This window comes from Arachis duranensis, unplaced genomic scaffold (assembly GCF_000817695.3).
Source record: "Arachis duranensis cultivar V14167 unplaced genomic scaffold, aradu.V14167.gnm2.J7QH unplaced_Scaffold_354585, whole genome shotgun sequence".
Lineage (NCBI taxonomy): Eukaryota > Viridiplantae > Streptophyta > Magnoliopsida > Fabales > Fabaceae > Arachis > Arachis duranensis.
In genome coordinates this window covers 922,520-950,408 of record NW_026264911.1, presented here as the reverse complement: position 1 = coordinate 950,408, position 27,889 = coordinate 922,520, and the positions used below count along the sequence as shown (strand labels likewise).

At 37.1% G+C, this 27,889-nt stretch overlaps 1 protein-coding gene across 1 annotated transcript; it reads right to left on the bottom strand.

Moving 5' to 3' along the window:
• Window positions 1-356: 356 nt before the first annotated feature.
• Window positions 357-20,626, bottom strand: LOC127744454 (uncharacterized). The gene is made up of 7 exons (XM_052256599.1): window positions 20,554-20,626; window positions 20,367-20,439; window positions 20,110-20,204; window positions 19,968-20,023; window positions 19,786-19,909; window positions 963-1,081; window positions 357-836 (listed from the first exon to the last, which is right to left on the bottom strand). Exons 1-7 carry the CDS (start codon window positions 20,624-20,626, stop codon window positions 357-359), a joined length of 1,020 nt encoding a protein of 339 aa, XP_052112559.1.
• Between the last annotated feature and the right edge of the window lie 7,263 nt (window positions 20,627-27,889).

Here is a 27,889-nt window from a genome sequence, read left to right as displayed (position 1 = left end):
TTGATGCTGCATTAGAATGCACCCCATACCCTTTAATGATGCATCACAGTACACTTCAAATGGTTCACTTGGTTCAGGCAATACCAACACGGGTGCAGTAGTCAACATGTGCTTCAATGCTTGAAAACTCTCCTCACACTCTGGAGTCCAGGAAAAAGACGTATCCTTCCTAGTCAACTTAGTTAAAGGTAATGCGAGCTGTGAAAATCCCTTAATGAATCTCTGATAATACTCCACCAAACCAAGGAAACTCCTGATCTCCGTCACTAAAGTTGGTCGCTCCCAATTCATCACTGCTTCTACCTTAGCAGGATCCATAGCTATTCCCTGCTTGCTGATTACGCGACCGAGAAACTTCACCTCACTCTTCCAGCACTCGCATTTAGATAACTTAGCATATAATTCCTGTCTCTCAGAATTCGCAGCACATTTTGCAAGTGGTCAGCATGCTCCTCCTCACTCTTTGAGTAATCAAGAATATCATCAATGAAAACAATAACAAACTTGTCTAGGTACAGCCAGAAATTCCTGTTCATATAATCCATGAATACTGCCGAAGCATTAGTCAATTCAAAAGACATCACCGTATACTCATAATGACCATAACATGTCCTGAAAGTAGTTTTTGGAATATCTTCATCTCTAACCCTTATCTGATGATACGCTGATCGCAAATCAATATTAGAAAACACACTGGCACCTTGTAACTGATCCATTAGGTTGTCGATTCTAGGCAGCGAATATTTATTCTTCACAGCGATCTTATTCAATTGCCGATAATTGACGCCCAAGTGTATACTCTCGTCCTTCTTCTTTACCAGTAACACTGGCGCTCCCTACGAATAAACACTTGGTCAAAAAAAATGCTTACCCAATAGATCTTCCAACTGAGCTTTTAGTTTAGCCATTTCTAAAGGTGACATTCTATAAGGAGTAATCAAAATCGGACCGGCTCCAGGCACCAACTCAATTGCGAATTCAACCTTCTGGTAAGGTGGGAATTCATTAATATCATCCGAAAACACATCTGAAAATTCACATACAATCGGAATCTGCTCTAAACTCTGATCATCACCTAATACTATGGCAGTTAATAACATAATTCCATGACATTCAATTCCAGAACAATTTACTATCACAGAGTTCAAATAGTAACTGTTCACCACAACCGGTGCTTTTGACCCTTATGGCATAAACTGTACTGACTTCTCAAAATAATCAAGCAAAACATGATTCTTGGATAACCAATCCAATCCCAAGATGAGATCAAGACCAGTCATCGGTGAACAAATCAAATCATGCACAAATTCACGCTGTTGTATTCGAAATGGAACTTGTGGACATCCTAACCTAGTCACTGATAAACCCCATTTTTAGGAGTTATCTTGTGCTTCATTTAGGGGACTTTATAACCCTTTACCCACATTTATCCAAGGAAATAGCATGGTTTTGTGATTCTCCCTTAATTTGTGCCCAAGTTTGAAAACATGCTTTTAGATCTTTAATTTCATAATCTTTATTCACCTTTGATTCCACTAGATGCCTTGATGTGTGTGTTAGTGATTTCCAGTTGAAAAGTCTTTGAATGGATCGAAGGAGTGAAGAGGAAAGCATGCAAAGTGGAGAACACATGGAAAAAGCCAAAGATTTGGGTGCATCTATCCACGCGCACGTACACCGGACGCGCACGCGTGGATCTCGAGAACTGAAGGGACGCGCACGCGCACTGTACACATACGCGTCCATGCTGGAATATAATTTTTAAGTGAAAATGTGCCTAGCGAATTATGAGAGGCTGTGGGGCCCAGTTGGCAACCAACTTTGGTGCCAAAGTGCTTTAAAAGGGCCAAGGATTGAAGAGCAAAGGGGGATTCCATCATTTTACACACATTAGGATTAGGATTAGTTAGTTTAGAGACAGAAGATCTTACTTCTCTCTAGAATTAGGATTAGGTTTAGATTAGAATTTCTAGATCTAGGTTTTAATTCATGTTCTCTTCTACTTCTACTTCTCAATTCCCTGTTGTTACATTCATCATTCTTTTATACTTTTGTTGTAATTTCCTTTATGTTGCTTCTATGCTTTGTTGTAGATCTACTCTTGTTCCTTCTCTTTTCTTTCAATTCAATTTGAGGTAATTCATAATAATTGTGTTTCTTTTGATTTGTTGTTGTTTAATTCCTTACAATTGAGTAGTGTAGATATACTTTCCTTGCAATTTTACTATGCTTTCCTTTCGTGCCTTCCATTTGTTTGTCAAAATGCTTGGTTAGATTTTAGAGTAGAATTTTATGTTCTTAGCTCTGGAAGGTAACTTAGGAACTCTTGAGTTACTAATGTCCAAGTAATTGATGATCGGGAGCCGTTGAGTCTAGTTCTCACTAATTGAATTAGTGGAGAGTTAGGACTTATGGACTTGGATTGATATAGCTCATTTGACTTTCCTTTACTAGTTAGAGGATGATTTAATGGGATTGATCCTTGCCAATTCTCATGTTGTGGTTAGTGATTAGGATAGAGATCCTTGACCACCAAACCTTACCAAGACCTTTTTGTTATTTGAATTTTCTTAACATTTATCTTTCATGCCTCTCATCAAAAACCCCAAAATATGCCCCATAACCAATAACAAGACACTTTATTGCAATTCCTAGGGAGAATGACCCGAGGTTTGAATACTTCGGTTTATAAATTTTAGGGGTTTGTTACTTGTGACAAACAATCTTTTGTATGAAAGGATTATTGTTGGTTTAGAAACTATACTTGCAATGAGATTTTATTTGTGAAATTTTAAACCGTCAAAAATCCGATCATCAAAATGGCGCCGTTTCCGGGGAATTGCAATGGTGTTATATTATTGGTTATTGTATATATGTGAATATTGTGAATAACTTGATTTTTGGATTGCTTGTTAGCTTTTTGCTAGGTTTAGGACTTTGTTTCATCATTTCTTATTAGCTTTTGTTTCTTATTTTTTCTTTCCATTATGAATTCTCACTTTAGCTATAAGTTTGGTTCTAAATATGTTGTAGGAAATGAAGATTTCAATGAAGATATGTATCAAGGATGGGACAACCAAAGGTGGGAGGAGCTATATGCATATGATCAATCCTCATGGCAACAACCTCCACCAATGCACTATGAACATGAGTCATTCTATGATGCATACCAATTAAATGGCTATGGTGAATCTCCTTGTGACTTTCAAGAACCACCACCATATGCCTATGAGCCATGTCCTCAACATAGCCCTCAACCATACTCACAAGCCTCTTTTTACCAAACACCTCCATATGACCCTAATCCATATCCATCACACCAACCACCTTTCGAACCTATGAGCCATACATAGAACCACCCGAATTCCAATGTAATTACTTCTAAGATCCACCACCTTCACACCCTTACCAAGAAGAACCACCTTTCTATCATAAATCCTTTCTCCAAAATAATAAACTCTCCTATCCACCCCAATCTCTAATGGATGAAACCCTTGGTGTTCTTCTTCAAGGGAAAGATGAAATGAAAAGGGATGTGCAACAATTTATAGCTACCTTGACCAAGGTAGTAAGCCGATTAGCCTCCCAATGCTTGAATATTCAAGGAACTCCCATAGCTACATGTGAAAAATCCAAGGAAGAGTATAGCATGAAGGAGAGATTAGAAACTCCGGTGAAGAAGGAGGAATTTCTACGTTGTGTTAGAACAAGTAGAGAAACCTATGATTATTGAAGAAAAAGAAGAAGTGATTGAAGAGTTAGGAGATACGGAACCTCCATGGGAAGCTAAAATCATGGAAAGTTCCTCCAAGATTGAATTTGATGTTGAGGAGGAATGTGCACAACCTCTAAAACAAATTTTGAATGAAGACTTGGAGGGAATGAAGCAAGAATTGAGTTCCCTTGGTGATAAAGATCATGCATCCAATCTTCTTGGTGAAAAATCCTTTGAATTTGAAGAATCTTCTCCCAATGAGATAGGAAGCAATGTGGAGGTAGATTTCTCTAATCCTCCCATTTATGATTTGATTGATATAGAAGAGTTAGATGAGATTGATGAACAAAGGATTGAAAGTGAAGAAGTTCGTGAAGAGGTGGAAGTGGTCAAGGAAGAACATAAGGGAGTAGAACTTGCAAGGACACTGGAAATACCTCTCCCCAAGCCATCACCATCCATCCTTTAATTCAAATGGGTAAATTCCTTATACATAAGCTTTATTACCCCTCTTAAATATGGTTTACTTGAGACGGATGGACAACTTAGACATATTTGTGGCTTTAAGAGTAAAAAGGAGATGGTTAGTGGTTGGAAATATCATTCTAGGTTCACTATGGTTACATGTTCAAAGCTCAATTGCAATGTTTGGTGTAGAACTAGATTGCTTGGGTCTAGGATGATGTTTGGTCACTTTATTGAGAGTTCACCTTGTCTACCACCCATATAGAATAATGATAATTAACTTGAAGATGGGTGTGGAAATAAGATATGGGATCCGGAAATACATGAGGATCAACTTTGGGAGCCCATGGTTTGTAGAGAACTCCATCAAGGCTTGAAGATAGTAATTTTGAAGAATGGAGCTTATTGAAGACTCAAGCATTAAAGGATGTTCCAATATGAATTTAAGCACAAGCCACCTTGAGAGGAGCTCCCCATAAGTCCAACTTAAGGACAATAAACAAAAGTGCCAGGTCGGAGAGACCCCACCATGGTAAAATCTTTTCATTTTCTCTTTTTTAAATATTGGTAAAATTAGTTTAATTGCATGTTTTGTTTAGTTGGTTGAGTTTTGTTGGTAGTTTAGTATGTTAAATAAGGTTTTATGGTGTTTTGGTAGCTCTTTGGAGGTTTGGAATGCTTGGTTTGGTGCAAAAACATAGACAAATTTTGAAAAATAGAGCACCAATCCACGCGTACACGCGATGTACGCATACGCGTGCCCCAAGCATTTTCACCCATCCACGCGCACGCCTACATGACTTGTACGTGTGGATGTGGAAGTTTCACCCCTCCAAACATTGACCCGAGAGTTGCGCCTGCATCGCGCGAACATTATGCCTCTGGCACAAACCAACTCATGCGTACGCGTACATCACGCATACGCGTCGATTCTCTCTAGCACAACCCACGCGTACGCGTGACATACGCATACGCGTCGCGTCCCATTTCACCACCACCCACACGCACGCGCACAAGACGCGTACGCGTGGATCACCTTTTCTCAACACTCTTCTTTTCTCATCTTCTTTCCATTTCTTTCCTTCTCCTTTCTTCTTCCCCTCCCCTACCCCTCATCCAACACTTCCAAACACCAATTATAACCATATTTTTTAGTTAGGTAGTTAGTTAGTTATTTAATTAGTTAAATTTTCATTTCTTCTTCTCTTTTTCATACTAAGTATTGGATTACTAATCTTGTTTACCGTTCATTGCTTCTAATCATTGGTAGTATGTTATTTTAACATCATCTTTGTTAATTCTCATTGTTGGATTCTATTGTTGAGGTCACAATTCCGTACTTGGTTTTGAGTTATTCATGTTTAACTTTTGTGAATACCAAGTGAATGACATTGCCTTCAAGCATTCTAAATCTTCTTGAATTGCATGATTTGGCCACCATGCGATTTGAATCATTTTCTTTGATTAGGCAATTTATTGATTGTGGATGTTGTGCATTTACCTTAATACATTGGGCTTCTTGATCATATGCATCCATATATATTGCTTGAATGCTTTCATGCTTCTTTATCGCTTGTTTGGTTTTCTTAAACTACAAGTTTAAAGTACTTTAAGCACATTAGGATGAGTGAGGTGCATGTTCCTTTTTGTGCAATTGTGACTGATGAGCGGATAATTTATACGGTTTTGGTATTGTTTTAGGTAGTTTTAGTATGTTTTAGTTACTTTTTAGTATATTTTTAATAATTTTTTGAAAAAATCACATTTCTGGATTTTACTATGAGTTTGTGTATTTTTCTATGATTTCAGGTATTTTCTGGCTGAAATTGAGGGACCTCAGCAAAAATCTGATTCAGAGGCTGAGAAAAGACTGCAGAAGCTGTTGGATTCTGACCCTCCTGCACTCGAAGTGGATTTTCCGTTGCTATAGAAGCCCAGTTGGCGTGCTCTCAATTGCATTGGAAAGTAGACATCTTGGGCTTTCCAGAAATGTATAATAATCCATACTTTGCCCGAGATTTGATGGCCCAAATTGGCGTTCAAATGCCCACCAGAGACCCTTTTCTGGCGTAAAACGCCGGAACTGGCCCCAAAACTGGAGTTAAATGCCTAAACTGGCATCCAAGCCGGTGTTTAACTCCAAGGATGGCCTATGCAAGTGAAGGCTTCAAAGTTCAGCCTAAGCACATACCAGGTGGGCCCCGAAAGTGGATTTCTGCACTATCTGTACTTAGTTACTCATTTTCTGTAAACCTAGTTTACCTATTTAGTATAAATAGCACTTTCTACTATTGTATTGGAGGTCTTTTTTCTTTTGGAACATCTTTGGATCATCTTTTGATCTTGGGATCACTCTTGGGAGGCTGGCCATTCGGCCATGCCTAGACTTTCTTCTCTTATGTATTTTCTACAGTGGAGTTTGTACACCTAATAGATTAAGGTAAGGAGCTCTACTGTTCCTTATGAATTAATGCAAGTACTATTATTTTTCTTTCAATTCATGCCTATTTTTTCTCCAAGATATACTCTCGTACTTAATTCAGTTAAGTCAGAATGAAGGGGTTGACCCATGACAATTACCCACTATCTTCGTTACTCGCTTAAACAAGATCCACGTGCCTGACAACCACAAAGCGGTCTATATGATGTTCAATGTAGTCATTGGACGACAGTCGGAGTATATTCTCCTGGGTCTCTGATCCACGGATTCGCATCATCTCTCCTGACAACAGAGCATCCAAATTTGTGATTAGAACCTTCGTGGTATAAGCTAGAACCAATAGACAGCATTCCAGAGATCCAAACTCACGACTGTTGGGCGCAGTGATAGTGTGCAAAAGGATCAAGGGAGATTATTCCGACACAAGTCAGAACCGACGAGAAATCCGATAGTTGATAAGCCGTACAGAAACCGTAGCCGGACTATTTTCACTGAGAGGATTGATAAACCCCAATTTCGTGGTTTATCTTATGCTTATTTTAGGGGATTTATTCATCTTTTCCCACATTTATTCGATAAAATAGCATGGTTTTGTAATTCTCCCTTGAATTGTGCTTAAATGTAAAAACATGCTTTTCAGGCCCTTAAATTGGTGATTTTAACTCACTTTAATTCTATTCGATGCCTTGATGTGTTTGTTGAGTGATTTCAGGTTCAGAAGTCAAGTATCGGATGGAAGAAATGAGGAGAAAAGCATGAAAAGTGGAGAATGCATGAGGAAACAAGAATTGGGAATGCATCGATGGGCGCGCACACGTACAAGGCGCGCACGCGCAAAAGTAATTTCACATAGAGACGCGCACGCGTACATGACACATCCACGCGGATGAGGAAATATTCAATCAACCCGCACGCGCACATGGCGCGTACGTGCCAATACTCTCACGTGACTCACTTAAAGGCAAAACAATGGGGGCGATTTCTGAGCAGCCCAGGCCCAATTACAACCTGTTTCTGAGTGTATTTCATGCAGAATTGATGCCCAAGCAAAGGGGGAGCAATTGTTTTGTAGTTTTGGCATCATGTAGGTTAGTTCATAGAGAGAAGCTCCCTCTTCTCTCTAGAATTAGGTTAGGTTTAGGAAATTTCCATCTTAGATCTAGATTCAATTACATGTTTTCATCTTGTTTCTTTTATGATTTCTTGTTCCTACTATTTGATTCTCTTAGTTTTCATGTTAATTTCTCTTTTATGTTCATGGATGCTCTTGTTGGATTTGATTTACTTTTAGTGCAATTTAATGTTTGATGTTCTTTTATTGTTGATTTGAGTCGTGATCTCATTTTCCTTGCAATTGGTAGTTGTTAGATTTTATCTTTCCTTGCAATTTACCATGCTTTTCTTGTATGCCTTCCAAGTGTTTGACAAAATTCTTGGAAGGATGTTAGAGTAGATTTTGAGCATTCTTGGCTTGGAAAGAGTAATTAGGCAATCTTGAGTCATGAAAACCCAACTAATGTTGGTGATCTAAAAGATAAATTCTTGTTTATTATTGTGATATGATTGATTAGTCTTGTTTGACGTTCTCCCTATGTGAAGATAACATGATACCTTCTTCCATTTGTTGGAGTTGACTAAATAGGATGAATTAATCATCGTATGACTAGGATAGAAAGCCTATATTCTCAATCCTTGTCATGGATGTCTCTTTTGATTACTTGCTCTCTTTAGTTACTTGCTTGATTTACTTTTCTTGCCATCTACTTTCTTGTCCACTTATTTTATTGCCCTTTTATAAATCAATCCCCCTTTTCCCCTTTATAGCCAATAAGCATACACTTCATTACAATCCTCATGAGATGACCCGGAGTTTAAATACTTCGGTTAATTTTCATTGGGGTTTGTACTTGTGACAAATCAAAATTTTTGATTGGGAGAATTATTTGTTGGTGTAGAACTATACTTGCAACGAGAATTTAATTGGGAAATTCTATACCGACACGACAAAATCCTCTTAAATCAAGGATCATACAGCTTGCCATGGAAGGGAGGACGTAGGATTGGATGAAGACAATAGGAAAGCAGAGGTTCAGAAGCAACAAAGCATCTCCAAACGCTTATCTGAAATTCCCACCAATGAATTACATAAGTATCTCTATGTTATTTTCCGTTTTATTTATCTTTTAATTATCAAATTCTCATAACCATCTGAATCCACCTGACTGTGATTTACAAGATGACCATAACTTGCCTCAAGCCGTCAATCTCCGTGGGATCCACCCTTACTCACGTAAGGTATTACTTGGATGAACCAGTGCACTTGCTGGTTAGTTGTGCGGAATTGTGAAAAGTGTGATCACAATTTCGTGCACCAAGTTTTTGGCGCCGTTACCGGGGATCGTTCGAGTTTAGACAACTGACGATTCATCTTGTTGCTTAGATTGGGTAATTTTATTTTATGTTTAAGCTTTTTATTTTTATTTTCAAAAAAAATACAAATTTTTTTTTTTAAAAAATCATAAAAACCAAAAGAATTTATGTGTTTCTTGTTTGAGTCTAGTGTCAAATTTTAAGTTTGGTGTCAATTGCATGTTTCTGATTTTCTTAAGTTTTCGAAAATATATGCATTGTGTTCTTCTGTGATCTTCAGGTTGTTCTTGATGATTTCCTTTGTTCAATCTCATGATTTTCTTGTTTTGTGTTTTATGTTGTTTTTCATATGCATTTTCGAATTCATAGTGTCTAAACATTCAAAATTTCTAATTTTGGTGTCTTGCATGTCTCTCTTTTCTTAAAAATTTTCAAAAATATATTCTTGATGTTCATCATGATCTTCAAAGTGTTCTTGGTGTTCATCTTGACATTCAAAGTGTTCTTACATGCATTAGTGGTTTGATCTTAAATTCTTATGTTTTGAGTCATTTTGTATTTTTCTCTCCCCTTATTAAAAATTCAAAAAAATAAAAAATATATATCTTTTCAAGTAAATAATACAGAGAAATGAAGATTCAGAACATAAAGAAGAAGAATCACAGAGAAAAAGAGCTCACTGGTAATAAAACGCCAGTAAAGAGACACTTTGGGCGTTAAACACCAGAATGGCTATCATTCTGGATGTTTAACGCCAGTAAAGCTATCATTCTGGGCGTTAAACGCCAGAATGGGCAGCATTCTGGGCATTTAACGCCAGAAATGGCATCATTCTGGGTGTTTAGAAAAATGCCCAGTAAAGAAGGATTCCTGGCATTTAACGCCAGTCAGGGTATCTGGCTAGGCATTAAATGCCCAAAGAGGCAGCCACATGGGCGTTAAACGCCCACAATGATATTCATTCTGGGTGTTTAACGCCAGGATGACACAAGGGAGGTAATTTCATTTCCAATTCAAATTGTTTTCAAATCTTCATATTTTAATTCATAATTTTAAAATCTTATCTTTCCACATTTTCAAAAATCCTTGCTAACAATTAATTTTTTGATTCAAAAAATTGCAAGTTTGTTACTTTCTTGTTAAGAAAGGTTCAATCTTTGAATTTTAGAATCATATCTTTTAAGTTCTTCTTAGTCAAGTCATCAATTTTAAAAATCAAATCTTTTTCAATCATATCTTTTTAAATTTTGATTTTAAAATCTTTTTTCTAACTTCTTATCTTTTCAAAATTATTTTTAAATCTTTTTGAACTAATTACTCTTGCTTATCTTTTTCAAAACCACCTAACCACTTTTCCACTTCCAATTTTCGAAAATCACTAACCACTTTTTCAAAAATCTTTTTAATTAACTAATTGTTTTAGTTTTAATTTTCGAATATTCTCTTTCATCTCTTTCTATTTATTTGCTAACATTTCTCCTCTACTTATAATTCGAACCCTCTTTCTCCCTTTGTGTTCGAATTCTTCTTATTCTCTCTCTTTACCTTATTCCTCTATTCTTCTTTTTTTCTGACACATCAAGGAATCTCTATACTGTAACACCCTGGAGAGGACCTTACAGAGAATTTCGAAAAAGAAGCAGACATGGCAGCCGAACCCAACAACAATGTTAGAGATGCAAGGAAGATGCTTGGTGACTATACTGCACCAACTTCCAACTTCTATGGAAGAAGCATCTCAATTCCTGCCATTGGAGCAAACAACTTTGAGCTTAAGCCTCAATTAGTTTCTCTAATGCAGTAGAATTGCAAGTTTTATGGACTTCTATCGGAAGATCCTCATCAGTTCTTAGCTGAATTCTTGCAGATCTATGATACTGTAAAGACAAATGGGGTTGATCCCGAGGTCTACAGACTTATGCTTTTCCCTTTTGCTATAAGAGACAGAGCTAGGATATGGTTGGACTCACAACCTAGAGAAAGCCTGAACTCTTGGAAAAAGTTGGTCAATGCTTTCTTGACCAAATTTTTTCCACCTCAAAAGATGAGCAAGCTTAGAGTGGAAGTCCAAACCTTCAAACAGAAGGAAGGTGAATCCCTCTATGAAGTTTGGAAAAGATACAAGCAATTAACCAAAAGGTGTCCTTCTGACATGCTTCCAGAATGGAGCATTATATGTATATTCTATGATGGTCTGTCTGAATTGTCCAAAATATCATTGGACCATTCTACTGGCAAATCTCTTCATCTGAAAGAAATCCTGTGAATGATGGGATGACTCAGAAGAAAAGAGTTCTTGAGATTAATACTCTGAATGCCATTAATGGCTCAGAACAAAATATTGACTCAGCAAGTCAATACAATTTCTTAGAATTTAACTGGATTGCAAGCTGCATCCGGTAGTGCTAAAGAAGACTCCTCTGAAGGAGAAGCTTATGACCCTGAGAATCCTGCAATGGAAGAGGTGAATTACATGGGAGAATCCTAGGAAAACACCTATAATCCTTCATGGAGGAATCATCCAAATTTCTCATGGAAGGATAAATAGAAGCCTCAACAAGGCTTCAACAACAATAATGGTGGAAGAAATAAGTTTGGCAATAGCAAACCTTTTCCATCATCTTCTCATCAACAGACAGAGAATTATGAGCAAAGCCTCTCTGGCTTAGCAAACAGAGTTTTTGATCTATCTAAAATCACTCTCAGTTTCATGAATGAAACAATGTCCTCCATCAGAAATTTGGAGGCACAAGTGGGTCAGCTGAGTAAAAGAGTTACTGAAACTCCTCCTAGTACTCTCGCAAGCAATAGAGAAGAGAATCCCAAAAGAGAATGCAAGGCCATAACTATAACCAAAATGACCGAACCTGGAGAGAGTGAAAAGGCAGTGATTCCCAGTGAGAAAGGCCTCAAGGGACGTCCACTGACCAATAATAAGTTCCCTATTGAAGAACCAGAGGAATCTGAGGATCATACAGAGACCATAGAGATTCTATTGAACTTACTATTGTCATTCATGAGCTCTGATGAATATTCTTCCTTTGACAAGGACGAAGACACTGTTGAAGAGCAAGTTTCTCAGTATCTAGGAGTAATCATGAAGTTGAATACCAAGTTATTTGTTAATGAGACTTGGAAGGATGAACCTCTATTGCTCATCAATGAACTGAATACATGGATTCAGTAGACATTACATCAAAAGAAACTAGATCCCGGAAAGTTATTAATACCTTGCACCATAGGCAGCATGAACTTTGAAAAGGCTCTGTGTGACCTAGGGTCAGGTATCAACCTCATGCCACTTTCTGTAATGGAGAAACTAGGAATTTTTGAGGTACAAGCTATAAGAATCCCACTAGAGATGGCAGACAAATCAATGAAACAGGCATATGGACTTGTATAGGATGTCTTTGTGAAGGTTGAAGGCCTTTACGTCCCTGCTGACTACATAATCCTAGACACTGGGAAGGATGAGGATGAATCCATCATCCTTGGAAGACCCTTCCTAGCCATAGCAAGGACTGTGATTGATATAGACAGAGGAGAGTTAGTCCTTCAATTGAATGAGGACTACCTTGTGTTTAAGACTCAAGGATCTTCTTCTGTAAACATTGAGAAGAAGCATGAAAAGCTTCTCTCAATACAGAGTTAGACAGAGCCCTCACACTCAACTTCTAAGTTTGGTGTTGGAAGGCAACAACCTTACTCTGAGCATCTGTGAAGCTCTGTAAGAGCTTCCTGTCAAGCTATTGACATTAAAAAGTGCTTATTGGGAGGCAACCTAATTTTATTTATCTATATTAATTACTTTTTCATTTTATTTTCCATTGTTATTATATATCTTCTTTAGGTTGATGATCATGTGGAGTCACAAAAACAGCTATAGCATTAAAGCAGGAATCAAAAATAGCATAAAAAAATAGCACACCTTAGATGACGAGCTTACTGGCGTTTAAACACCAGTAAGGATAGCAAAATGGGTGTTTAATGCCCAGTCTGGCAGCATTCTGGGTGTTAAACCCCATAAATGGTAGCCAGACAGGCGTTTAACGCCAGAAAGGGGCATCAGCCTGGCGTTTAACGCCATAAATGCCATACAGAGGGCGTTTAAACACCAGAAATGTACAAGGATGAGAAATCCTTGACACCTCAAGATCTGTGGACCCCACAGGATCCCTATCTACCCCAACTCACTCTCATTCCTCTTCACACCTTTCCATAACACTCTTCCCCAAATATTATCCACCTATCAAATCCTACCCTTTTCCCCATAATCTCTTCACCACTCACATCCATCCACTATTTCAGATCATACAACTCACCTACCCCCACCCACTCAAATTTAAACCATTTGCCTCCCAAATCCAACCCCTATCACACGGATTCCCTCTCCTCCTTACCCTATAAATACCCCTTATTTCTCCTTCATTTTCACACATCACAAACACTCCCAACCCCCCTTAGCCGAACCACTCTTACACCTCCATCTCCTTCATTTCTTCTTCTTCTCCTCCTTTATTTCTTCTTTTGCTCAAGGACAAGCAAACCTTTTAAGTTTAGTGTGGGAAAAAGTGTTGCTTTTTGTTTTTCTATAACCATTAATGGCACCTAAGACCAGAGAAACCTCTAGAAAGAGGAAAGGAAAGGCAAGAGAAAGGTGATCCCCGAGGTCCCCTTCAAGCTCAAAAGAAGGGAATATCCGGAGATCCGACAAGAGATTCGAATAAGAGGTTGGAAAGTTCTCACCAACCCCATCCAACAAGTCGGAATCTTAATGGTTCAAGAGTTATATGCTAATTCATGGATCACTAAGAACCATGATCAAAGTATGAACCCAAACCCAAAGAATTGGCTCACAATGGTTCGGGGGAGATACTTGGATTTCAGTCTGGAAGCTGTGAGGTTGGCATTCAACTTGCCAATAATGAGAGGAGATTCTCATCCTCATGGACATTTGTGTGGAAGGAGCCCAATGGAGGAGAGACTCCAAAGGCATGCCGGTTCAACTAAGAAGGCCAGACCTCAAACCCGTAGCAAGAAGATGGTTGGATTTTATCCAACGCTCAATTATTCCTACTTGCAACCAGTCCGAACTAACTGTGGATCGAGCTATTATAATCCATAGTATCATGATTGGAGAGGAAGTGGAAGTTCATGAGATCATACCTCTAGAACTATACAAGGTGGCTGACAAGCCTTCCACTTTAGCAAGGTTAGCCTTTCCTCATCTCATCTGTCACCTATGCAATTCAGCCGGAATTATCATAGAGGAAGACATCCTCATTGAAGAGGACAAGCCCTTACTAAAAAGAGGATGGAGCAAACAAGAGAGCCCACTCATGGACATCAACAAGAGCATGGGGAAGTCCTTCATCAAGAAATCCCTAAGATGCCTCAAGGGATGCATTTTCCTCCATACAACTATTGGGAGCAACTCAGCACCTCTTTAGGAGATTTGAGTTCCAACATGGAGCAACTAAGGATGGAACACCAAGAGCACTCTATTATCCTCCATGAAATTAGAGAGGACCAAAGAGCCATGAGGGAGGAACAACAAAGGCAAGGAAGAAATATTGAGGAGCTCAAGCACTCCATAGGATCTTCAAGAGGAAGAACAAGCCGCCGTCACTAAGGTGGACCCGTTCTTTAATTTCCTTGTTCTTATTTTTCTGTTTTTTGGTTTTTATGCTTTATGTTTTGTCTATGTTTGTGTCTTTATTACATGATCATTAGTGTCTAGTGTCTATGTCTTAAAGCTCTGAGTGTTCCATGAATCCTTCACCTTTCTTAAATAAAAAAATGTTTCTATTTGCACAAGAAAAAGAACTACATGAATTTTGAATTCTATCTTGAAATTAGTTTAATTATTTTGATGTGGTGGCAATACTTTTTGTTTTCTGAATGAATGATTGAACAGTGCATATTTTTTATAGTGAAGTTTATGAATGTTAAAATTGTTGTATCTGGTGGTAATATTGGAAAACAAGATGCTTAGGGTCACGGCCAAGACTTATAAGTAGCTGTGTTCAAGAATCAACATACTGAACTAGGAGAATCAATAACACTATTTGAATCTGAGTTCTTATGGATGCCAATCATTCTGAACTTCAAAGGATAAAGTGAGATGCCAAAACTGTTCAGAAGTAAAAAGCTACTAGTCCCGCTCATCTAATTAGAACTAAGCTTCATTGATATTTTGATATTTATTGTATATTCTCTTCTTTTTATCCTATTTTGTTTTTAGTTGCTTAGGGACAAACAACAGTTTAAGCTTGGTGTTGTGATGAGCGGATAATTTATACGCTTTTTGGCATTATTTTTAGGAAGTTTTAGTATGTTTTAGTTACTTTTTAGTATATTTTTATTAATTTTTATACAAAAATCACATTTCTTAACTTCACTATGAGTTTGTGTATTTTTCTGTGATTTCAGGTATTTTTTTGCTGAAATTGAGGGACCTGAGCAAAAATCTGATTCAGAGGCTGAGAAAGGACTGTAGATGCTATTGGATTCAGACCCTCCTGCACTCAAAGTGAATATTTTTGAGCTATAGAAGCCCAATTTCCGCGCTCTCAATTGTGTTGGAAAGTAGACATCTTGGGCTTTCCAGAAATGTGTAATAGTCCATACTTTGCTTGAGATTTGATGGCCCAAATTGGCGTCCAAACACCCATCAGAGACCCTTTTTCTAGCGTAAAATGCCAGAACTGGCACCAGAATTGGTGTAAAACGCCCAAACTGGCATCCAAGCTGGCATTTAACTCCAAGGATTCCTTATGCATGTGAAAGCTTCAAAGCTCAGCCCAAGCACACACCAAGTGTGCCTCGGAAGTAGATTTCTACACTATCTGCACTTAGTTACTCATTTTCTGTAAACCTAGTTTACTAGTTTAGTATAAATAGCACTTTCTACTATTGTATTGGATGTCTTTTCTCTTTTGGAACATCTTTGGATCATCTTTTGATCTTGGAATCACTCTTGACCTTCTTCTCTTATGTATTTTCTACGGTAGAGTTTCAACACCTCATAGATTAAGGTGAGGAGCTCTACTGTTCCTCGTGAATTAATGCAAGTACTATTATTTTTCTTTCAATTCACGCCTATTTCTTCTCCAAGATATACTCTCGTACTTAATTCAGTTAAGTTAGAATGAAGGGGGTGACCCGTGACAATCACCCACTATCTTCGTTACTCGCTTAACCAAGATCCGCGTGCCTGACAACCACAAAGTGGTCTACATGATGTTCAACGTAGTCATTGGACGACAGCCGGAGTTGTGAAAAGTGTGATCACAATTTCGTGCACCAGTGACCGAGCTTTCTATGTTAGTGTGTGTGCTCTAAACCGCGCGCAACTAAGATGCACACTTACTTTTATGAATGTCATAACTTATTCACTCACCTTATTCAAAGTGATTCACCTCATTCCAACAATGTATGCTTCCTTGCTTTTGTATTTTCTTACCTTATGGTGTTATTTTCTACTTTTCATGATATGATGCACCATAAGCAACAAAGGAAGCAGAAGAAAGAACACACAGCACCGGTTGATCGACCAGCTGAAGGTAGCAACTTAGAGAGTCGCAGTACCCGCTTACTCATCTTAGCATGCACCGAGGATGGTGCACACTTTTAAGTGTGGGGAGGTCGTCCGACCGTTCAAAATTCTTGGGTGACAAATTCCTAATCCCAACACTTTTGCATATCATTTTAGGTCTTTTAGGATTTTTAGTTTCATTTCCTTAATTCTTGCATAAATATACATAATAAGCTTAGTCAAAATAATGAGATTTTTCAAGATTTCTATCTATAGGACACCTCAATTGAATTGAGTGAAAACCTTTCGTAGAACTTGCTTGAATTATATATATTTTGTAGATCATGTTTTTGAGCTAAGAACACACAACCTAGTGAGTTTTGAGCCTAATGGTGTGGTTACATCTTATAACCACTTATTTTCCCTTCTTGTGTGCATTATTCTCTTCCTATGATTGTAATCTTTGATTTATTTGATTTTTTATGTCCATTGTTTTGTGTATTCATGCACTTATATGATTGAGGCCATTGTTTCATTTAGCTCACTTACCCAAATAGCCTTACCTCATATCCTCCATTGTTAGCCACTTTGAGCCTACGCTTAACCCACTTGCTCTTAATTTAGCACATTAAAAGCCTAAAAGCAAAACAATAACAAATGTCCTCAATTTGGATCTTTGATTAGCTTAGGCTAGTGTGTGTGAGTATCATTCAAGAGTGGGACATTGTTTGGGACATTGTTTGGGAAAAAGGGTGTGTTTTTTTTGTTTTTGTTGTAAATATTGAGAATTGGGTACATACTCATGTATTAATCAAATGTTAGACCTTATGCATTGATGTTCTTGTATATAAGTACACCAAAAAGAAAAAGAAAAAAGAGAAAGACAAAATAAAAATAAAAAGAAAGAAAATATAGAAAAAGAAAGAAAAAAATGAAAAGAGAAAAAAAGAAAAAAAGAAAGAATAAAAATGGGACAAAATGTCCCAAAGTAAAGTTCAAAAAGAATCAATGCATATGTGTTGTGAAATGAAAAAGGAAATGCATGAGTATGTGAAAAAGTGAGGAATGGGTAGCTAGGTTAGAACTTAATTGTATAGGTTGTCATAGGTTAGGTGGGCAAGTCTAGGTTAATCAAGGATTCAAATCTCAAGTCCACTTGACCAAATATGCATCCTACCGTGACCCTAGCCCCATTATAACCTAAAGAAAAGACCTCAAGATATTTGTATGCATGCATGAAATAAATGTCGATTGTTAGAAGAAAAACAAATCTTGGAGAGTATGATTAGGGGAGAATTGAGTGAATCAACCCCAAACACCGAGCGAATAGAGTGCAAAGACTTCCGGTGAGGGTTCGATGCTCAATTACATGCCTCCACCTATCATCATTACTTTTCATGCAAGTTTGTAAAAATATTTAATAACTCAATTCAATTGTGAATTTGATTTGATTGCTATCGCTTTAGCCCTTAAGCTCATACATGTCTCTTGGGAATTGAATTATTTTGACCCAGCACTTGCATTCATGTAGATAGTCGCATATAGTTTAGTATGCATATAGTTTATTCACATTGAATAAGTGTTGATATCCTTTGTTCTCTCTTGGTTTAAGCATGAGGACATGTTTGGTTTAAGTGTGGGGAGGTTGATAAACCCCATTTTTAGGATTTATCTTGTGCTTCATTTAGGGGACTTTATAGCTTTTACCCACATTTATCCAAGGAAATAGCATGGTTTTGTGATTCTCCCTTAATTTGTGCCTAAGTGTGAAAATATGCTTTTAGATCTTTAATTTGATAATCTTTATTCACCTTTGTTTCCACTAGATGCCTTGATGTGTGTGTTAGTGATTTCTGGTTGAAAAGGCTAGGAATGGATCAAAGGAGTGAAGAGGAAAGCATGCAAAGTGGAGAACACATGGAAAAAGCCAAAGATTTGGGTGCATCTATCCATGCACACGCGCACTGGACGCACACACGTGGATCTCGAGAACTCAAGGGACGCGCACGCGCACTATACGCGTTCGCGTCGATGCTGGCACATGATTTTTAAGTGAAAATGCACCCAGCAAATTCTGAGAGGCTATGGGGCCCAGTTGGCAACCAACTTTGGCGCCAAAGTGCTTTAAAAGGGCCAAGAATTGAAGAGAAAATGGGGATTCCATCATTTTACACACATTAGGATTAGGATTAGTTAGTTTAGAGAGAGAAGCTCTCACTTCTCTATAGAATTAGGATTAGGTTTAGATTAGAATTTCTAGATCTAGGTTTTAATTCATGTTCTCTTCTACTTCTCAATTCCCTGTTCTTACATTCTTCATTCCTGTATTCTTTTGTTGTAATTTCCTTTATGTTGCTTCTATGCTTAGTTGTAGATCTACTCTTGTTCCTTCTCTTTTCTTTCAATTCAATTTGAGGTAATTCATAATAATTGTGTTTCTTTTGATTTGTTGTTGTTTAATTCCTTGCAATTGAGTAGTGTAGATATACTTTCCTTGCAATTTTACTATGCTTTCCTTTTGTGCCTTCCAAGTGTTTGTCAAAATGCTTGGTTGGATTTTATAGTAGAATTTTATGTTCTTGGCTTGGGAAGGTAACTTAGGAACTCTTAAGTTACTAATGTGCAAGTAATTGATGATCGGGAGCCATTGACTCTAGTTCTCACTAATTGAATTAGTGGAGAGTTAGGACTTATGGACTTGGATTGATATAGCTCATTTGACTTTCCTTTACTAGTTAGAGGATGATTTAATGGGATTGATCCTTGCCAATTCTCATGTTGTGGTTAATGATTAGGATAGAGATCCTTGACTACCAAACCTTGCCATGACCTTTTTGTTATTTGAATTTCCTTCCCATTTATCTTTCATGCCTCTCATCAAAAACCCCAAAATATGCCCCATAACCAATAACAAGACACTTTATTGCAATTCCTAGGGAGAACGACCCGAGGTTTAAATACTTCGGTTTATAAATTTTAGGGGTTTGTTACTTGTGACAAACAATCTTTTGTATGAAAGGATTATTGTTGGTTTAGAAACTATACTTGCAACGAGATTTCATTTGGGAAATTCTAAACCGTCAAAAATTCGATCATCAGTCACCATAGCTTCATGAGCAGCATTATGCACTTTCAAATCATAACCTAAAACCACCATTCTCAATCCTAACTCATTAGCCTTTTCAAATGCAATAAATTAATGAGTTGCTCCTGAATTAAATAAAGCATTTAAGATTTTGCCAGATATTTCATAGTTACTTCTAATCAGTGTCTCATATCCCTCAACACTTGCTGCAGAAGCGGTATACACTCTCCCTGGCTGCTGTACCCTACCAGTCTCATACTTCTTCTTCACCGGACAATTATTCGCCAAATACCCGGGCTGTCCACAAAAATAGCATACCCCAAGTCCTGATCTACACAGTACTCCAGGATGATACTTTCCACACTTCTGACAGTTCAGATCCTACTGTGGTTGCTTCCCAAAACTTCTTCCCTGATTCACATTAGTATTCGGCCTTCTATAATTACCCTAACCTCAATTCTGCTGCGAAACAAAGTCTCCACGCTTGAAATTCCTACCTCTCAGAGCAAAGTTCTTCCCTGAAGGCCTCTGAAAAGGCACCCTCAAACTTCCTTTCTCTGTTGCCACCTTTCTCACACATTTCTCAGCCACCCTGCTCTTATTCACTAATTTAGAAAATACTCTGATTTACATTGGAGCAATGAAGCTCAGAATATTGCTCCAAAGACCTTCCTCTTATTTAATACATTTTCACTCAGCGAAGTCCTCAGGTGCACCTTAACAGATATGAGAAAAGCGATATAACTCCTCAAACCTATTAGTATACTCAGTAACAGTTATCTGGCCCTGCTTTAATTGCATCAATTCAAGCTCCTTGCCATTTCTGACTGAATTAGGAAAGTATTTCTTATAAAACTCTGTCCAAAAAACCTCCCAAGGTGTCGCAACACCATTAGGCTACAGGATACGTCGTGTTCCTTGCCACCAATACTGAGCCTCACCTTGCAGCTGATAAGTTCCAAACTTAGCCCATTGCTTTTCAGGAACCTGTTGAGCCTGCAATGCCTGTTCCATAGCTTGAATCTAATTATCTACAACGGTGGGATTTGAGGTTCCCCTGAAAGTCAAAGAGCAAATTTCAGAAATGTAGCAAGTGTAATAGGGCCATCCTCATCATCCCATGATTACCCTGGTTTATCTCATTACCCAGTGCCTCGGCTGTCACCTACATAGCTGCAGCCATATTCCCCAGGGTAGCCATAAAGTCTAATGAATCATTCCCTGCCAGACCAGGTGTACCGGTGCCTATCCTACCTCTACCTCGCCCGCGACCGCGTCCACGAGTCGGCATCTGATTCCTATACACACCAAAAAAGTGGTATTAAGTTGATCAGTCTCAATATCACAGGTCTAATGCTTTAAGTTCCAAATGCATGCTCAAAAATTTTTATGCCATATATATTAGTCAGATATCCTAATAGCACATAGACACAAACACAAAGAATGCACAAAAGCATAATTAGTTCGTCTTTCAGGCTCTATAGGAACGAACTGCTCTGATACTATAATGTAACACCCTACCACACTGAGCTTTACGCTTAAGTCGTAAAACATAGGTGATCTGGTATTATGACATCTAAAATAAAATGTGTACATGTAATAGCAGAAAGATTGTAATATACTAGGAGCCTTGAAGAATAGGGGAAATAAAAAACGCGAAATAAAAGCGTAACGCTCAAGAAACGAGTTAACTTGCGTGCTATGAAAATTATAACCATCAAACATAAGATTATAAAAGTAGGAATAGTGTGTCAAAGATACAAAATAACAAGCTCCTAACTCAGCCCGCGAAGTCAAGACTGGCCAGAAAATATTTACAGATATATATATACATATCCAAAATCCAAATGTACATAAACAAAATCTTGCCTCTCCATAATCCTCTAAGAGGATTGAAAGAACAAGTTATGCAGATAGAGAGAGAGAGAGAGCTAAGTACATATATATACATCACTGTACAATAAAATAACCCAGTAACCACTTCGCCTCAGGGGTCCAGACGCCTAACGAGATGCCTCTCGACCTGCATCTGAAAAATAACAACACAGTATGGAATGAGAACTAGAGGTTCTCAGTATGGTAAAGGTGCCACACACATAATATATAAGGTCCTGGGAACGCCAGAGGCAATCCTAGAATGCCAACACTCAGATTATAGAGCTTAAAGTATTAAACAGAAGCCATAATATATGGTTTTCTAAGAGTATCTAAGCCTAACTTAATTTAATCTTAAACCTAAGTCCCATACTGCCATTCCTCCATACCTCCACCTCCGTCAGTATTTCACAGACAGATAAATAGATAAAGGCAAGCACAAGAAGGTTACAAATATTGCAGGTAACAAATATACATTTAGCATGGCAAGTACATTTAAGCACACCCAGTTAATGCACAAGCAAGTAACTCAAGTAGTATGCATATGATGCATGCCTGTCCTATGGCTGATGAGGCTCATGTGTCGGTTAACTAGCCAACCCGACAAGTCCGAAAACCATATACTCTCCCTCGACGTGCATCCCCAAGAGTCTATGCATAGCTTTTTCTCAAATAATCAATATTGCTCAATGGGGGTTAACATTCCTGGGAATTTATAAGTACCCAGTCACCCTTACGTCGTAGAGTCAACATAGTATCGAGTTTTCAACCTGGTACACGTGGTGGCAAGCCACGGTACTTTATCCAGGGAATCTCGTATCTCAGAACATTTAATCGATCAAGCCCAGTATCATACATGATCATTCATTTAATTATCAAGCCAAAAATCATACATGATCACCCGTAACGTTTCATAACCAATTCATCACTTTTCATCTTTACTTCATCTCCAAATTACCTCATCTTCCTAGATTCATCTGATTATCAAGCGTAATACTACTATTTATGGCTAAAAGAATGAAAATAGAGGTTTAAAAGTTTGACATTGGGTTTAAAACTCAAAAATCATTTTTGCTGGAACAGGGGCCACGTGTACGCGTGGGAAAGTACAAATGCAGCTCGCGCGCGCTTCTCCTAGTCACGTGTACGCGTAAGTGGGTACCTCATGTCACGCGTACACGTGGGTCATGCATACGCATGGGCATGCTTGCTGATCCATCACGTGTATGCATAGGGCTACCCGCATTCGCGCAACCAAAATTCTATCCCATGCGTACGCGTGGACATACGTTTTTCCAAACAAAAAATAGCAGATCAACTAGAAAGCTGCAAATCCATAAAATTCAGCTGCATAGTCACATATTTTTCATCCAAATTTCTGATGGACATAACTCAATCGTTTTAAATCATTTTCCTTCCGTTCTTCGAATGGCATAAACTCCACGAATCCAATTTTCATTTAAAATAAGTTAGAATCAATCTGGAGTTTCAGAAACCAAGTTATAGCCCACCGAAGTTAGGACCAAAACCAAAATTTTGCAATCCTCTTCCAAACCTCATTTTCAATTCAAAAGTTTCATTTCAAACACTTTCAAACCTACCAATTTAACACCACATACCTTTCCTCATTACCATGACAATGACCAGAATAATCATATTTCAAATCATCAACAAATTTACTATATCACCACTAATTCATCAAGCATCATCAACTATATACTTACATTCTCCAATCCATAATCAACAAGCTATTCAATTCACACTTACACCAAACCAAACCAACTAATTTACAAGCCGCTAAGCAATAATTATATACACATTCGTTCTAACCTATCCTATGGTCATCTAGTCTAAGTTTTCACAGAACATTATATATTAAATGCAAGAAACCTAAACCATACCTTGGCCGATTCCCACATATTATCCAAGGCAATTTTACTAAAAAGAACGCAGCCCTCAAAAGCCCAATAAAACGGCTTCCTCCAAGTTCCAATATTCACAATTTCAAGCTCTAATTATTTATTCACAACCTAATACACATTTTAATATCCAAAACATAAATTCGGCAAATTAAATAGGATGTCCTCACCTTACTCAAACTTCACATAAGCAAGAGTGAACATTTTCCTCAAGCTAATTGGATCCTAAAACTTCAGAAATTAAAGAAATTCAACATCTCTTCAAATTTTTTCAAAAATTAGGGGAAAAGATGGCTGGGAGTGATTAGTATCTTACTAATGAAATTATTTTGATAGAAACGTAGAGCTCAACGTGGTGGTCGCATGGCCACAAACGCTGCGGCGATCGGAATGAGCCCAGTTTGAGCCTGGTTCAACCGGTTCGGCCTGTTCGGTCCAATCTTGGACCGATTTCTTCAAAATTAATGTCAAAATTCTCGTTTCGATGAGCTCTATCCTAATTTGTTATAATATTCACATTTCTAACCTTCTTTATTAAAAACTAATTTATCGACTATATACTTACTAATTTAACAGGGTTTACAGTAGAGTTTTATTCTCTTTCCATTTATGTTATTTCTATTTTCATTGTACTTTATTTTATCATCTATTTCCTATTCTAGTGTATGATCACGTTCAGTATTTTGTTCCCTTCTAGTACTATTTTCATTTCTTTACTTTGTTATAAGATATCTCACGTATCCCTCAGCAAGCTTAAATGAAACATTTATTAAAAAAAAGCAGTAAAGTTACATAAGATTTCGAGTTATATCATAAGCTATTCCAATTACTTAAGATGTGGTGGCCTTATCTTTATTTTCTAAATATATGAATAAATTGTGGATAATTGATCTTGAAGTTGAGTATGTTGGCTCTTTAAGAACAATGAATTTAGAGAAAAATTATGGATTCTCTGAAAAATAAAAAACATTGATTCTTGAAGCAAAAGAAACAGCAAAAAGAAAAAAAGAACAAAAAAGAAAAAAGAAAAAAATTAAAAAGAGCAAGGATCCAAGGCTTTGAGCATCAATGGTTAGAAGGATCAAAATTGGCCTAAAAAGCTCAAATAAGTTGTTATCCCTAACTATATGCTTGTGGTGTGAAGGTGTTAAGTAAAAAGCTAGAGACTGAGCATTTAAAGTTGTGATCCAAAGCTAAGAGTACGCTTAAGAACTCTAAGCACCACTATCTGGGAATTTAAGCAAAGCTAGATTCGAATCCAAAGGGTTTCTCTAGTTAAGTGCTTGTGGCATTTATGTATCCGGTAGTAATACTTGAAAAGAAAATGCTTAGAGTCATGGCTAGGCTAAAAAAGAAGCTATGTTCAAGAATCAAGAAAAATTAAAAGAAGAGAATCAATAATATCATCCAGATTCTAGTTCCAAAGGATGCCAATATTTCTGAGCTTTAAAGGAAAGTGAGATGCCGAAGCTATTCCGAAACAAAGAACTCATAGCCCCATTCAATAATTGGAACTGAAATTCATTGACAACTCTGTGACCTTATGTATTTTTCTCTTCTTCTAGTCCTATCTTGATTTTGGTTGCTTGAGTACAGGCAACAGTTTAAGTTTGGTGTTGTGGTAAGTGGATATCTTATACACTTTTTCATAGAATTTTCATAGTGTTTTTAGATAGATTTTATTAATTTTATTATGTTATATTATGTTTTAGTGCAAAAAAATCATATTTGGATGCTACTTTGAGTTTTGGTGTTTTTCCTATGATTCTAGGTGATTTTTTGGTGAAATTAGCAAGATTAGCAAAGTCTTGTTCAGAGATGAAGAAAGGATAGCAGATGTCAAATCCTGACCTTCGTGCATTCCAACGAGAACATCTTGAGCTACTGAGGTCCAATTGAAGCGTTCTCAATGGTGTTGGAAAGCTAACTTCCAGTGCTTTCTAGAAATATATAAAAGTCTATACTTCTCTTCCAGATCACTACCCCTAACTGGCATTGAACGTCCACATCTAGAGTTCAATGCCCAAGAAGGATCAAAGCCCAACGTTGAACGCCCAAGATTGGCGTTCAACGCCATCAAGGAACCAAGGGAGCACACACTCACCCCCTAACTGGCGTTCAATGCCCATAATCCAAGTTGAACACCAGGAATGCACGAAGCACAAGACCAAAGTGGGCCCAAATTGGATTTCAGCACTCTTTAGCTTACTTTCGTTTATCTTTGTATATTTTAATTTTAAAATAACATCTTTTAAGGTTAGCATCTCCTATTTAAAGAGGAGATCACCTAGGTCTAGGCAGAGTGAGAATATTACTTTCAGACCTTAGTTTTCTCTATAAATTATGAGCAACTAAACTTCCTAGGTTAAGGCTAGGAGCTCTGCTGATTCCTATGGATTAATATTATTACTTTTTTTTCTATTTCAATATATGTTTGATTCCATTCTATGATGTATTTTCGTTCTTCATCCAAATGATACTGGGTATGTCCCATTTTTACATTAGTTCTTGCGAGTCCTAACCCGGATCGTATTAAGCTAAAGCTTGAGAATACATCACTTGAACCAATAATTCATCTAGGCTAATCTAGGATATATGACATATAATCTGGTTTGTTATAGGTGATGAGGTTTTGGTGGCGCTAAGGCTAGAACATTGAGTTTCATTCTTCAATCCGGAAGATTTGACGTTGTCTGTGGCGTTTTGAGTAGGATCACAAAGGAGGATGAATTGCATGAGCTTCACCCTCGTTCATATTGAATGACTATTGACAATGGCATTTGATATGAATTAGAGGAGATTCACTTGATGAGAGGACATGAGTTAATCACTTACAGCTTTGCCATAGAACGAATCATCCATTGTTAAAATAGTCAGTAAGAAGTATTAATCCAGAAAGATAAAGCATCTCCAAGGCCTTAACTATTTTCTCATTATTGTTTCTACATCCATCCTTTACTATTTTCTTTATTTTCTTGTTTATGCGCCTACAATAATAACCACTATCTTTCTATTCACTTGACTAAGATCTACAGGATAGCCATTGATTGCTCAATCCAACAATCCTCGTGGGTTCGACTCTCACTCACCTAAGGTATTACTTGGATGACTCGGTGCACTTGCCAGTGAAGTTGTGTGAGTTCAATTTCATGCACCCCTAAACACTTTCACATTTCATATATATATAAAATAAGCTTAGTCAAATAATGAAAATTCCAAGACCATTTTTTTATATAGGTCATTGACATCCCAATTGATTTGAGTTAAAATATCTTTTCATTGAATTTTCTTGAATTATATATTGTGAAATATGTTTTTTAGCTAAGAACACACAACAACGTGAGTGTTGAGCCTAATTGTGTGGTTACATCATATAACCACTATTTCTTTCTTGTGTGTGCTATTCTCTTTCTATGATTGTAATATTTGATTTGTTTGATTTTTTGTGTCCATTGTTTAATGTATATATGCATTTATATGATTGAGGCCTTTATTTGATTTGAGCTCACTTACCCAAATGGCTTTATCCTTTTATTCACCTTTATTAACCAATTTTGAGCCTATTTTAATCCCTTTTGTTCTTAATAAAGCACATCACTATTCTTAAGTGAAAAATAATAAATGTCCTTCATTTAGATCTTTGATTAGCTTAGGCTAGTGAGAGTGTGTATCATCTAAGTGTGGGGAAGTTTAAAAACATTGGTTGAGATAAAAATATATTTTTATATTTTTATTGAAGATCTTGGGAATTAGGTACATACACATGCTTTAAATATTTAAACCATATGCATTGATACTTTTGTATATATTTTATTTAAAAAAAAAGAAAAAAGAAAAGAAAAAGAAAATTAAAAAGAAGGAAAAGAAAAAGAAAAAGATAAAATAAAAGCAATAAAAAGGGGACAAGTGTTAACTCCAAAGTAAAATAATAAGAATAATGCATATGGGATGTTAATTGAAAAGAATGCATGAGTGTGTGAAAAAATTAAGAATGGGTAGTTAGGTTGCATTTGAATTGTATAGGTTGTTATGCGTTAGGTGAGAGTTTAAGTTCAAAGATTCAAATTTCAAGCTTACTTGACCATATGCATCCTTACCCTTACCCTAGCCCCATTTTAACCTTTGGATAAGTCCTCATGATATTTGTATGCATGCATTGAATGATTGTTGATTGTTATAAGAAAAACAAATTTTAGAAAGTATGATTAAAGGAGAATTGAGTGAATCAACCCTAAACACTTAAGTGATTAGAGCGTATATGCATCCGGTAAGCAGTTCGATTGCTCACTTCTATGTTTTCACCTTCTATTATTTCTTATCTTGTAAGTTGTAAATTCTTTTCAATAACTCAATCCAATTATTGGATTGGACTTAGTTGTGATTTCCTTAGCCCTTATGTTTATATATGTATTCTTGGAAATTGATTTAGTTTAACCAAGTAGTTGCATGCATTGCATATAAGTAGTTTACTTTGAATAAATGT

Coding starts and splice junctions, on each gene's coding strand:
- LOC127744454 (XM_052256599.1), bottom strand. CDS start 20,626: ATGGAACAGGCATTGCAGGCTCAACAGGTTCCTGAAAAGCAATGGGCT. Junction 20,205..20,366: donor GTTACTGAGTATACTAATAG/GTTTGAGGAGTT, acceptor GAATAAGAGCAG/GGTGGCTGAGAAATGTGTGA. Junction 837..962: donor TTGAATTCGCAATTGAGTTG/GTGCCTGGAGCC, acceptor GTTTATTCGTAG/GGAGCGCCAGTGTTACTGGT.